Source organism: Anarrhichthys ocellatus, unplaced genomic scaffold (assembly GCF_004355925.1).
Source record: "Anarrhichthys ocellatus isolate YVR2014 unplaced genomic scaffold, GSC_Weel_1.0 scaffold55, whole genome shotgun sequence".
NCBI classification, from domain to species: Eukaryota; Metazoa; Chordata; class Actinopteri; order Perciformes; family Anarhichadidae; genus Anarrhichthys; species Anarrhichthys ocellatus.
This window is the reverse complement of record NW_022280085.1, coordinates 1,679,011-1,693,466: the sequence shown is the minus strand read 5'-3', so window position 1 is coordinate 1,693,466 and position 14,456 is coordinate 1,679,011. Positions and strand designations below refer to the sequence as shown.

Sequence of the window (14,456 nt, the reverse complement as noted above, 5' to 3'; positions counted from 1 at the left end):
GCATGTTCGCGCTTGTGGGCAACGTGACTCGCTCAAGAAACAATTGCAGCCATGTAAAAAGTTTCACAATTCAGTGTTTTGAAAAGTCTTTAACTGTCTGGGTTATTCTAGTCCAGATTTGATCAGTCAGTGGCTTCTTTTGATCTGGAGCTGGTCCAACGTGGTCTACTGCAGGTGTAAGAAAAGCAGTGAAGTCTCCTTTCACAAATATAACAAATAAGGTTTCGCAAATGAGGCCTAAATGTCAGCAAAAAAAAAAGTCTTAACAGCTTTCACAAAAGTAAGAGGTGCGTAAAAAGAAAAGGGAGAATCTGTCAATTCAATTTCAGTTTCAATTTATTTTGTGTATCACAAAATTGCAAATTTGCCTCAGAGGGCTTTAACATCCCCTGTCCCAGGACCCTTGCATTGGAACAGGAATTGTTATTATTCTATTGGTTTATTTGGTAGGCACAGTGCACTTTCATCAAACATGTGCAAAGAGGCTATCTTTCATCTGTAGTCTCTGGACAAATGTTACAAAGTCACCCTAAAAGCAGAATATTAGATTAAAATAACAAAACTCTGCATTATTTACCTGTTACAAAGCATGCAGAGAGAATATTAATATATAAGTAGAAACATCATTCAGGACACCCTTGCACTGCTTTGTCAAGTAAAGACGTGCAACACAGAGGCTCGTAAAGCAACACATACAGCAAATGAATGAGGGATGATTCTGTCAAATAGAAATGTGGACTAAAGACAAGATTCTGTTGCATTGTTGGACACTTAAAAACACGCGTGTCAGAAGCACTAAACATTAAAGCATGTCGAATATATGAATCTGTCTGTTGGGGATTCGACCCCTGAGTTGCTGATTTAAAGATGATTATTGACCACTACAGGGTTCCGGTCAGAGAACACGCAGACATCTGTTTGATCCATACGTTTCTGTATTCAGTCTTATAGTTTGACAGATTTACAGATGATGAGTCTGAACAATAGATGACCGATGAATGACCGAGTTTCTGAAATAAACACAGAAAATAAATTATAGAGCTGAAATACTAGCAATAATACACTCTTAAAGCAAACGCATACATTCACAGAATACAGGCTTGCTAGCCAGGTTAGCCACTTAGCTCAACTTTGGTCTATTATCTTGACGGCTAATTACATTACAAACACTGACAGTAAATGCACTTAAAAACATTAAGTACAACAACAAACGGAACAGTTACGCCACATAGGTTCAGCATGAGGAGGATGTTAGGAGTGATGGGGTCAGGGTCAGCGACATCTGCTGACACATACCCTAGTGGTTTTGAGTTTAGGATGCCTTCGACCTCCACTAAAGTTGTGTAGAGGACGTCTTCAGAGACTGATTGGCTCCCAACTGCGACTTGAAGGCCGGCCTTTATGGATCGAACCTCTCTCTCCAATACTCCTCCGAAGTGAGGAGCGCTCGGCGGGTTGAACTTGAAGTCGATCTGGTATTCCATCAGCTGTTCCTTCAGCTGTGGTTCCATAGCTGCAAAAGTCTCACGGAGTTCCCGCTCAGCACCACGGAAGTTGGTACCGCAGTCTGATAGGATCTCCTTCGGTCTGCCTCGCCTCGCGATGAACCGACGAAGAGCAAGGAGGAAGGCATCTACATCCAGAGAGTTGAGGAGTTCAATGTGGATGCCGCGGGTCGTGAGACACTTAAAGATGGCACCCCAGCGCTTTTCAGTCCTCCTGCCTATCTTGATCAGGTAAGGGCCAAAACAGTCGACACCTGTTGAATAGAAAGGTGGACAGAGAAGCCGGAGGCGCTGTGGTGGCAAGTCCACCATCTGTGGGACCTTGGGCTGAGCTCACCAGCGTTGGCAGGATGGACACTTGAGCTGGTGGTGTCTGACAGCTTGTCGTCCTCGCAAGATCCAATACTGCCTTCGCAGTTCTGCATACACCCGCGCCGTACCTGGATGAAGCAGACATTCGTCCATGTGTTTGATGAGGAGCTTTGTTGCTGGGTGCTTTGGATCAAGCACAATCGGATGGATCTCTCCTAGGTCTGTGTTCTGCAGCCTTCGCAGCCTCCCTCCTACTCGGACCAAGCAGGTTGAGGGGTCCCATTCTGGGGCGAGGCTAACCAAGCAGCTGTGGTTTGGCACCGGTTTCTGTGCTTTAAGAGCGGTGACCTCCTCTGGGAAGCTATGGGCTTGACACTTCAGCAGGAGGATCTCCGCATCCTGGGGGTTAGTAGTTTGGCGGTATTTCGGACCCTCGGCCGCCCCTTGAGCACCATGGCTTGCTTGACGAGTGGCCTCTACCAACTCCTTCCATGTACTGAACTGAGAAGCATCAGGGAGATTGTCCTTAGGTTCCACTGTTGTGAAGCCGCAGAATGTGATGCCCTTTAGTTCAGCTGAACTCACTGCTGTAGCATGCTCAGTCTTCCTTGGCCAATGCTCAGCACTCTGTTTTAAGAATGGAGGCCCTTGACTCCAACGACCGGACTCTGCCAGCTCCTCTGAATAGATAGCTGCCTTCTCTGGATCCTTCTTGAGCCGTTTCTCTGTGGCTTGCAGATGTGCTATGACTGAATGAGTCGAACTGTTCAGTTGAGGGGCTCCTCTCCTCCTCAGGAGAGGGGTTGCATAGCGTTGAACACCTTCAGAGTTGACCCTCTGCATCTTTGTCTCTAAGAGGTTCATGGCTTCTTGGTCCTCACGGCAACGAACTACCAATTTCTCGTTTCGAAAGGGCAGAATGTCAATTTGCCCTAACTTTTCCACGTTTCGGCACAGGTCATTAGGAGGAACGACTGTGGTGAAAAGACATTGCTGCACTGCAGTTGGCTGGGATCCACACATTTCGGCACCTTGTAAAGCCCATCCGAGGGCAGTATGGATGGCAACAGGTCCACTGTTAGCTCCTCTACGTACCGGCTTAGTGGCAGTAATCAGATGTACGTGATCTGATCCAAGCAACACCATTGGACGGGCGTTAAAGAAAGACTTCAATGGGATCCCGCGCAGGTGAGTGTGTCGTCTTTGGAGTGTTTGCACTGGGTAGGTTTGCTCTACTAGGTCTAGGCCTTCAGCTGTGAATGCTCCCTGCACTTGTAGTGCTTCTGTGGGTTATATCTGGGGGAGATTTCAAAGTTGACCTTTGATCCGTGTAGCTGCTTCAGGTCTGTCCGCACTGTGCGTAGGGAAATAGTCTCAGACTCACCGGTCAACTGGAGCTGTTGTGGCAGGATGATAGTCCTCTGTGCGCCATCATCCAGGATAGCAAATGTCTCCATAGACATGGACTTGTTGTGCAGCAGGATGGGGACTACTTTCAGCAGTACTTTGCTTGATGTAATGCTGGGTGTCAGGTAGACTCTGCTTTCTGTGGCCCCTGACTGTGAGTTGATGGTTCGACGCTGTGCTACACCGTGGAGGACTTGGAGGTGAATACCATTGCAGTCACTACAGGGTTTCTTGAGGTTGCACGACTCAGGCGCATGAGTACGTGCACATTTCCAGCAGCGCCTTCCCTCTGTTATCCACTTATCCAGATCAACTGCTGACTGCTCTGTGATACTGCGACAGCGACTGATATAATGTTCTTTGCTGTCACAGAAGAGGCATTGTATTTTGAATGGTTTCTTGGATTGTGTGTGGTTACTGGAGGGACTCTGGGGCCCTGTACTGTGATATACAGAGACACCTTGACCTTTGCCTTTTGACGTGATCTTCTCCCTTCCATTTACTTGGGGTTGTCCTGTTTGGTAGTGCTGCACCAATCTGCTGGACAGGCGCTGCTGTTGAGCTTTACCTTGAAGCCATACATTGAGATCTTGTAGGTTGTAGGGGTTGAGACTTGTGCTATTCAGTTTTCCCTGAACTTGTAAATACTCAATAAACCCATCTCTATGGTACTTTGGTAGCTTACTAAGTAAGCGGGCAACATGAAAGCAACAGTTTAGCTCCATACCCTTGGGTCCCTCTAAGGAGAGCAGCATACTCACTAGGAGGTGGACTCGTAGGGCGAAACTCTGGAAGATGTGGGCATCACCAGGCTTCACATCTGGGGTGGTCAGAATGGCTGCTATCTCACTTTGTGCCATCTGGTGTGGCTGACCATACTGTAACTGCAAGGCTTGCATAGTTGCTGAGTATGGGTTTGGATGGTGGCGGCAAGACTGACCAATCATCTGCGCCTCGGGCAGCTTAAGATGTTCGAGTAGCACGTGATATTTATACTTCTCGGACAGTTCTGTATGAGGCTCGAGCAGATTGTCTACAGCCAGCTTCAGGTTAGCGAACTCCCTTTCGCAGTCAGTGGAGAAGTCTGGGATTTTGGGTGTTGGCACACCATATGCAGGGCGGTGTGGCAGACCAGAGCTGTATGGGGTCACAGTCTGACCTGATGGCAGCTGCATCTGATGAGCTGGAGATGAATTACCTCTGGGCACAAATAGAGTCTGCTGAAGTGGTGGTAGTGATGAAGGCACTGTAGCATAGTGAGGCGGGCCATGGCTGAAAAGGCCGTGAGGCATCTTGTGGTGAGTGGTAATGCTGTGTGGCTGGATAGCTGTAAGAGACTGCTATAGGCTCATGCAGCGGAGCAGTAGCAATCAACTGTCCACGCGCTTGTCCTTCATCACCACGGTGGCGAAGCAGCCCTGAGGTAGGCTGCAGTGGGTCTGACTTAGTAGGGTACTGCTGGACCGGAGTAGGTGTCATCATGCCTGATGAAACTACAGAACACAAGTAGCCCAACTGCTCTGATGAGGCTGGAAGCACTGGGGTAAATGCAGAATTTAGTCTCTGGTCTCCTGCTATAGGAGTGTAGGCTCTAACTTCAGTCTCAACCTCTGGTCTCCCAGACATGTGTCCTGTTATATGTCCAATAGCCTGAGGCTCCGTGTCCTTAGCCTGCTCCTCTGTCAATGAAAGCAAGCGGCTTGGGGAGAAGAGGGACATCTGGGGGTGAGGCACGGGAGATGAAGGTATTGATGGGGGTGTGGCACTCTTTCTGGTGTCATGACCCTTGTCTATCTCTTCTTCCATCATGAAGGAAGAGATGTGTTCCAACAGCTCCTGACGACGACGACGTCTGGTTTCATACTGCTGGAGTTTGTGTGTTAGTTGAACCACTTCAGCGTCCTCTTCCTTCTCGTTCCTAGAGATGGATTCGATGAGTTGTTTAAGGGAAGTGCTGTTCAGCAGGTCATCGGAGCTGGGGCTGTGTGAGGCTGTGCGTCTGCCCAGATAAGAGGCTGCATCCGCTCGGCTACGCTCTGCTGCGGCCGCTGCTCCTCTCTGCTCCTCTCTGCTCCTCTCTGCTCCTCTGTAGAATAGGAGGAAAGGGCAGGTCGCTGTGGATTGTAGGCAAGGACATGATGTCAAGATCAAGATGTTTGGGGACGCGATGATGTCTCACGTGATGCTGCTGATCTTTGAAATGAGGCTGATGGATAGATCTATCTTCAGATGTCATCTTCTGTAGTAGTCAATTAATCCGGCTCGAAGGACCATTTGTTGGGGATTCGACCCCTGAGTTGCTGATTTAAAGATGATTATTGACCACTACAGGGTTCCGGTCAGAGAACACGCAGACATCTGTTTGATCCATACGTTTCTGTATTCAGTCTTATAGTTTGTTGACAGATTTACAGAATGAGTCTGAACAATAGATGACCGATGAATGACCGAGTTTCTGAAATAAACACAGAAAATGAATTATAGAACTGAAATACTAGCAATAGTACACTCTTAAAGCAAACACATACATTCACAGAATACAGGCTTGCTAGCCAGGTTAGCCACTTAGCTCAACTTTGGTCTATTATCTCGACGGCTAAATACATTACAAACACTGACAGTAAATGCACTTAAAAACATTAAGTACAACAACAAAAACGTAACAGTTACGCCACATAGGTTCAGAGTTACTAAAGAACAATAAAACACATGGAGGGTTGACAGACGGACAGATTGAGAACAGTAAGGTGCAGTTCCTTTCTAGTGCTGACAGAGCTGGGTGCTAATGGACCATTTATTTCAATGAGCCGTATGTGTCTAGTTCTCTAATGGTCACTGGGATGGAGTTACATTCTTAGTGCAGCTTTTACACAAAATGCAGACTGACTGAAAGCACTTTTTCCTGAGTGGGATAACGCAAATCCACTCTCGCTGCACCTCCTGTGACCCGAGGAGATATCCAGCCATATGTAATCTTGTATTACCAATTACGAGCAGCAGTGGACATGATGGAATAATAACTAAAGCACTCATGGTAGCAGTCAAATAAAAAGTAAATTCCCTTTTAACTTTCTCCTTATCTGCCGAGTCTGGTCGTAGGTATGCCTGTTTCATGTTGATCGGTAAGGTGCGCCCAAGATGAAATTAACCGCAGATAAGAGCACTGTGTTTGACCTTTACGCATGGTTGGGAGCTCTCCGTCTTCTGCTTAAAAGGAGGGTTTACAACTTTCCACCGGCTCTGTTCTGTTCTTAGTTTTAAGTGTTTAGTCGGACTCAAGTCCCCGTTTGGAAACTCCGCGGATGATGTAACGCATGAGGAGAGTGAGAGAGACCGAGAGCGAGAGAGAGAGAGAGAGCTTTGCTCTTGAAAAGGTGGAAAGTGAAAGTAAAGTTGTCAGTAGGAGAATGGGAGTGACCCTGGAGCGCAGCAGCAGCAGACGAACGACGCAGACACCACAGCAAGGTGGGCTCACTGATGCAGTTACTATTGTGTTTTATTTTTTTATTTTTTTTTACTGTGCGTCTGACTGAGGTCCTTTGAGAACATTTAAAACAAGCATTACGTGTTTATGGAGGCAACGTTAAGAGTCTCAACGTCGGTTGAAACGGTGGGTGTGCGCACGTAGATCCGGAGGAGACGATAGAAACCCTGGAGCGCACTGCGGACAAAGAAAATAGTCCGGCCCGTGTAAAGCCTGGGAGGGAGACTGTGATTGCGTGAAGAGGGAGAGAGAGAACCCCTCACGTTAGCTGTAGCCTCGTTACGACCCTTATCTGTTTATCTGGCCCAGCCGATCGCCTCGGTAGAGCTTCCTCTCGGTCTGTTGGTTTTGGTTTGGCGCGTCATTCTTTTCGATAAAAATCGATTTATTTATTTAATTAAAATTTTTTTTTTTTTCATCACGACTCTCCTGCATTTGTGGTGGAACGGGAATGGATGACATCGTTTATCAATATTTCCCTTTTGTTGCCAAGTCATGTGGAATGATTTACGAAAAAATGTATATCATATTTCATGCACATTTTAACACTTAAAAGGGCAAAGACTAAGCACTATAATGGACATATATATACAGTTAGTAAATTTGTAAATCCATGTGGTTTTCATCTGAATTTTAAATACTTAAGATTTCAGTCTGGAGTCTTCTTGTCCATACGTGAGCTTTGAGTATTCAGAATTGTGTCCATAGGTTCATTCATATTTGTGTGTACACCACAGAAATACAACAGGAGTCGAAAGGACGTTGACCCAGCGCTGCCGCCGGCTACCGGCCCGCTAGTTCGGCTCATTTTCTGTAACCAGTGTAGCGTTAAAGCGATGTGGAAGCTAACTAGCTAATTGTTCGCTAGGTAGCCAGCTAGCTTGCTAATTCCACCATGCTTTAATGCTACACTGGTTACAGAAAATGAGCCGAACTAAGTTGTCACTCGTCTGGCGATGGCAGTGTACTTTCCTACACTGTGACAAGAGTGTGAGGATGAAGCATTAAGTTGTTACATTTTTCTCATTTAGTCTGGCTCTCTACGCTTCGTAATGTTGCTGTAAGTCGGTTTAGCGTAATGGTCTCATACCAACGCTTCCCATAAAAATGGCCGCAGCTCTGGCCATCGCTATGTATAGATTTGAATAGGAATTTCTGTCTAACTCCTCTTTTATGTCTATGGTGTGTATACAATGGAGAAAACTGTAATAATCTTTCTGGGAATGTCGCGACACACACAGTGTTTATAATGCTGCAAATATATAAATATTGCAATACTATTGCCAGTCTCAATCACCATTGTGTTACCTCCTTTGGCTTTAACAGACATTTATTTAAAATAAAATCTTCAAGATTGCCACTTTAAAATTATGGGTGGGAATACTTTTATTAGAATGCCAGATGGCCAATGGGTCACTGGTTGCAGTACACTGGTATGCAGACCAGTAGATACTCGCTAGCTCAGCAACATTAAAGTTGGCCAGGGGCCATTGTTGCATGTCATACCCCTTTCTGTCTCTCTCTGTCTAAGTTTCTTATCTCTTTCTCATTGTCAACTCTCAACTATCAAAGGCAGTAATGCTGAAACAAATATTTAAAAAAAAACACTGGATACTTGCTCCATTATCTGAGATCATCTGCTGTTGGTAACATGTAAATGTTTAATCTAAAGCAGAAACAACTAGTCAACCGCAACTAACTTTTTCGAGAAAAAATGCAGAACAACAGAAAATAGTTGACAGATTAATCGCTGATGAAAACAATTGTTAGTTGTAGCTCTAGTTTCGTCCTTTAATATAATATAACGCCTTCTTTATGTATAAGTACATGATTTAAGTATAATTTTCCATTTTGTACACTAAACTTTGTTGGCAACAAAAACTGTAAGAGATTATTAATATGTTACATATCTCCAAAGTCAACATAAAGTAAATTTAGAATACGTTTTTTAAATTTGTTATTGTGAATTGTGTTTTACAGGCTTTGTGTAAGCACGATTTGCAGCGATGCGTGTGTGGTATCCGAGGTGGAGTCTGTCATGTCCTGCCTTGAACTCCCACAATATGCCTGCACAACACAGATACAGTAGCTTACAAATCCGAGCAACGCAACAGATCAGTGAGTTGTGACGTGAATGTATGAAGTGGCCTCAGTGACTGAAATGAGTCGACATGGGAGTCCAAGTGATGATGAGCTGGAATGTGACTTTCACTTCCTCTCTGAAAAAACGACAGTTGACCTGGAAAAGTTGACCTTTTCCTTCATTTGTCCTCAGTGTCTGCTGCTGTTTTTGGCAATGGCTATATTTAATGGGAGCTGCAGTTGATTAACAATGAAAAGGAAGGTCTCAGACAACAAAAACAAAAAAAAACAAAAACAAAAACAAAAAAAAATATATATAAAATAGTGATTTTTTTAAGGTCAACAAACAACATCGCTGCAGGTTGGACCAACTTGTTTAACGTTACCGTTGCAAACAGGGCGAAAATACATGAATTAATTTATATTATTATGTATTTCTCTTCTTAAAAGAATACAGAAAGACAACGCATATGTATGTATTTTTAGGGACCTCCGCCTCGCTCAGGGGCAGGCGGCAACCTCGGGGTCTGAATAACTTGCATTCTTTCTAGTGTCCAGCAGGGGGCGACTCTTGGTTGCAAAAATAAGTCTGATTGTATAGAAGACTATGAGAAAATGACTCTACTTCTCTCTTGATTTATTACCTTAGTAAACATGAGTTTATGATCTCAATCTCTAGTTTAAAGTCTTCCAACACAGCGTGATGTTCATTGAGTAATTGACGGTGCCTTTTACAGTAAAATAGACCATAAAGCAGGGTATGCTTTAGGGTGTGAATACCCTACAACTTGATCCCTTAAACAGTCTGTTTTTAGTTCATTAAACCTAATGAAAACATTTTGGTGGCTTAGCTCCCCCCTCTCGTGTCACGTGTGGTTGCAAAAAACCAAGATGGCGACGGCCAAAATACCAAAATTGATGCTTCAAAGCGGCAACCCATAAAACAAAAGGTGTGTTCACGAGGACTATACGTACACTTCTTATATACGGTCTGTGCTCAGAGGCCATCCGTCAGAGAGGCAAACTTTAGGATTTATCCGAGAACCCATTTGCAAAATGTACAGGTCTAACGTGACGAGGATAGAAGTAGAATGCATAGAGATGTCAGCATTATGTCCATAAAGTAACACAGAGAGAACATGAAAGAAAATGCAGTAATGTATCTTTTATGACCCTTGTCTTGCTCAGAGGCTATCCTTACCATGAGAATACTACTTTAGGAGCAAAGAAATTCAGACAGTCAGCTGTTTTTTCTCACAAATTTATGACTTTATAATCTCAGAGAAGAGATTACAACGGCCCTAATACGCCATTGTAGGCATGCGACCATTTAAGGGGAGAAAATCATAATATGAGTGCTCAAACTAAATGGATTTGTTAGCATGGTTGGGCTTCCACTTCCTTTTAGATCCTATGATGAATTAGTGTCCCATTAGTGTCCCAGGGAGTCAATTAGCTTATTTTTTTTGTTCTGGTGGACTCTAATTCATCCATTAAACAATTAATATTGTGTTTTTTCCCGTTAGTTTGTCACTCATTTGTATGTGTATACCATCATATAATCTATAAGATGGTGAACAGGAGCCATTAGAGAGTCGACTCAGGTTTTATCTAGAGATCAGGTTTCATTTGATGGTAATATTCTCAAATTGAATCTTGCGTGTGTGTTGTTGTTTGTGTGAGTGATGACGAACCCAATGACAGACTCTCTTCTTCTTCTTCTTCTTCTTCTTCTTCTTCTTCTTCTTCAGCGTGACTCTGGATGGTGTCAGCATGACATCATGGACATACATGACCCACATATTTGTCTTGGTAAGTGTCCCCCACGCTGCACTCCTTGTGAGCTCAGCAGCTCGTCGCTCCGACAATATAACGTATTGCTATGTATGTTGTGTACATGCTTTCTCTCAATCACCCAGACTATTCAAAAAACGACCATATTTAAAAAAAAAATTTTCATGCCGCTGTTAGGTGTTCCTGAACGCAATTGGTCTGTCGAAGGAGGCGTGTGACGACCACCTGGACATGGAGTTCTGGGTATGTAGTCATCATTTGCTTTCATCAGTGATTCTGTTTGAGCAGGACACCAGCAAAAGGAAAACTATGAGGGAAAATCACTGTCAATATCTGCGAGCACAAATGAGATCCACTCGCACGCAAATTACTCTTGCCAGCGCTTTCACATCACTTCTCTACTGGTGGTAAATATTGTACTTTAACTGCACCACATCTCAGACATAAATATTATAGTTTTGTCTGACAACTTTTGTTAACTGTTCAGACTGCAGAGCTTGATGTAATACAAAGCATGTTAAAAGAAAAAATGTAGTTCTATATACTATGAACAAAAAACTTGGACCCGGTTAAGGATCTGGAGCCAAGGTTAGGAATGACTGGTTGTATATTAACTGTTTGCCAAGTGAGTTCCCAAACTTACATCTCTGACAAGTAATTAGTGGATGAAAAAGTATTCAGATCCTTCACTGCAGTAAAAGTACTAATACCATCCTGATAAAATAATCCACTACAAGTAAAAGTCCTGCATTCAAAATATTAGTCCAGTATGTTATTATCAGCAAAATGTACTTGGAAGTACCAAAAGTAAAAGTACCCGTACAGTAAAATGTTCCCTGTCTTTAGTATTGTATCTGATGTTTCGGGATATATATTGCTGCATTAATGTGTATGTTGCATGTTGGTTAGTTTAATCTACAGCAATGCATCACATTCTATAAGGTATGTTTGTAGTTTTATTACAGTACAGTACAATATTTACCTCTTAGATGTCGTGAAGTAGTGTTCAGTGGCGGATTGAAAACCGCCACCTAGCATCTGCATCAGGGGTGATATATGACCAATCCAAAGACGAGTAACCAATTAAATCCAGTGATACAATGTTGACTGGGTCCGCCCACTAACTGTAAAAAAAAAGAAAGGAAAAGAGAGAAAAACCACTCGCGAGCAAGCAGGTGAACGCTTCGCGAAGCATGGTTTTTTTTCTGCGCGGAGTGATTTAAAAGGGCTCGCAAAAGTAATTTGTCATTTTGACGTACCTCTACACGCACGCACGCATGATGATATCGGATCTCATTTGGGCTCGCTGATATTAACAGTGATTTGCCCACTCCCTAAAAATGTTATACTGTTAAAGTTCTTGAGCCTTAAAAGTTAGTCTGTCTCAAAACAATAATTCTAAAAATCATTCACTAATAATAAACAATTGACAATGTCTTTTGTCCGTCCACTTCTATGTTCCACTTTCAAGGCAAATGAAAAAAATGGGACAAATCTGAATGACACCTTCTCCCTCGTGACAACTAAAGATCCCAAGGTAACTCACTGAGACAGTGAGCACAAATGATCTCTTGAGGTTCTATGTAAATACATGTAAATGCATATCGTTCAATAGGGACTGGACTGGAATGGATTGATCAAGCGTACATGTGTGCTCTTCCCAACACAGGACACAGTGAATTGTAGTTTAGAGGTCGAGTGCCTGGAGAAAGGAGACGGGATTGGGTGTTACCTGCTAAAGCTATGCCTTTTTAAAGTGAGTGAACAGAAGCCAACTTTCATTTTCTTCAAGTTGGTGTCACGTTTGTTGTTGCTTCGATTGTGACTTTTGTGAATGATTGTGACGTTCCATGTCTCACTTGTCTCACTAAACTAATACATTTTTTTTTACCACAGCTACACCCAAATAAGAGAAGGCCAGAGTGCGAAGGGAAAAGTACTAAAGTCCATATCTATCACTTCATGTGCTTCATGGCGAAAGCTTTCGACCACCCTCTTGAAGGTACTTCACATACAGATACGACTGTAACAATCAGAGGTGGCTGGTTTATCCCCCCCTTCAATAGAAATAGTCCACCAGCATCTACATTGGAATTTTCATTTCCTCCAATGCTTCATATACATATACCAGTGATACAAGTATTCACATTGTCATAAATTACAAAAAAAATGTGTTTATGTTTTCATCAATTTTGAATAAACACACAAAACATATCTTTCCTTAACAATGCTGAAGGTAGAAACACAAACAAAATATTTCTCAAAACAACTAACTATCTACATTTGTTAGTTTTTTGACATATGCTCATTTTTATGAGCAGAGTGCAAAAGGTGTTGGTGGTTTTCATGTTGATTTAAACAGGATCATGCAAACAACGATCTCCCGCGGCCAACACGGGGCAATACTCTGAGGCCACAGCACATTCTTACCACCTTTTGCGAAACGTAAAGTAATGACGTCGTCGCGAGCGTACAGTGTGATTATGTGATCGCCATAGCTTTCTGCTGCAAAAAGTGTGATTGCAAGAGCTGTCACGGTTTTTGTTTTAGATCGTTTTTATTTTAGGGCAGGATCATGCAAACAGGAAGTCCGTTTTTAAAGGGTTAAATTTACACAAAATGTATTCTGACTATAATTATTGTTCGAAATTGCAGTAAAATATCACCAAAGCATGATGCTGAAGATGCTTTTTTTTTGTTAAATGTTGAAACTCATAATTTTCTTTTCTTTCTTTCTTGCATCACAGGCTGCGAATACAGTGAGTATGCATCCTATGCTTTGAGCGTTAGTGTGGGTGGTAGGTGATGAGCACTAAAACACATTTTATTAAACTATGTACTTGTTGTTGTAACATTGATCTAATCTTTTTCTTTAGACACCGTGTGCAAGATATTTGCAGAAACAGCGTCTACTCGTAAGTGACACCTTTTATTTTGAAATGATTAATAAGTACATGTCGATGCTGTGCATTGGAAATGCCAGAAATCATGCTTGCTGTTGCATAACTGCAGGTCTTGGTCTTTGAATCTTAAACACCTTTTCCATACTTTTGTTTTTTAACCCCACCTCCCTAACATTTGAGTGCAATAATGACAACGCTCACATGATTTGAAGAATATTCTTGTGTAATACAGGACCACCTCCTGCAAAGTATTTGAAGTTACAGAAAGCATTAAGTAAGAACTAACTAAGAGCTCCAAGTGAGCTGAGTCGACACTAGAATGGTGAGTTAAAATACTGCACACTACTAACATCCTGCTAGAACTCAACGTTTTTAAATAGCAAAACCGCAATCAATCGCGACTGCAGATGTTTTATTCACCCTACCCAGGTTGTAAAAAATGGCAGCTCGCAGTACACTACGCTACGTACACTGTGACGTAAGCTACGTACACTGTGACGTACGCTACGTACACTATGACGCACGCTTCATACAGTATGATGTATGCTACGTACACTCCAATGTATGCTACGTACACTCCACCCTCCTCTACAGCGTACCCTGCGTACAGTACGCTGTACACTACATACACTACACCGTGCACTACGTATGCTACTATTCGCAGTAGAAAGTGAAAGACACTACAATGTAACGCTTCGTAAACTACGCCCTACACTACCTACACTACAGACACTACTGCGTAAGCTACATACACTACGCCGTGCACTACGTATGCTACTATTCGCAGTAGAAAGTGAAAGACACTACAATGTAACGCTTCGTAAACTACGCCCTACACTACAGACACTACTGCATACGCTACGTACACTACAGACACTACTGTGTACGCTATGTACACTACAGACACTACTGCATACGCTACGTACACTACAGACACTACTGCGTACGCTATGTACACTACAGACACTA

The 14,456-nt window shown here is 43.1% G+C and overlaps 1 protein-coding gene across 1 annotated transcript in view; it reads left to right on the top strand.

Annotated features, from left to right (window-relative positions):
• The first annotated feature begins 6,586 nt into the window (after positions 1–6,586).
• The window catches only part of LOC116396404 (uncharacterized), a 13,739-nt gene continuing 5,869 nt past the window's right edge, over positions 6,587–14,456 (top strand). The window contains exons 1-8 of the mRNA XM_031871000.1: positions 6,587–6,689; positions 10,542–10,602; positions 10,762–10,827; positions 12,056–12,121; positions 12,254–12,340; positions 12,481–12,586; positions 13,332–13,343; positions 13,461–13,499. Coding sequence (XP_031726860.1) covers positions 10,564–10,602; positions 10,762–10,827; positions 12,056–12,121; positions 12,254–12,340; positions 12,481–12,586; positions 13,332–13,343; positions 13,461–13,499 — 415 coding nt within the window. The 5' untranslated portion in view covers positions 6,587–6,689; positions 10,542–10,563. The remainder of the gene's footprint in view (positions 6,690–10,541; positions 10,603–10,761; positions 10,828–12,055; positions 12,122–12,253; positions 12,341–12,480; positions 12,587–13,331; positions 13,344–13,460; positions 13,500–14,456) is intronic.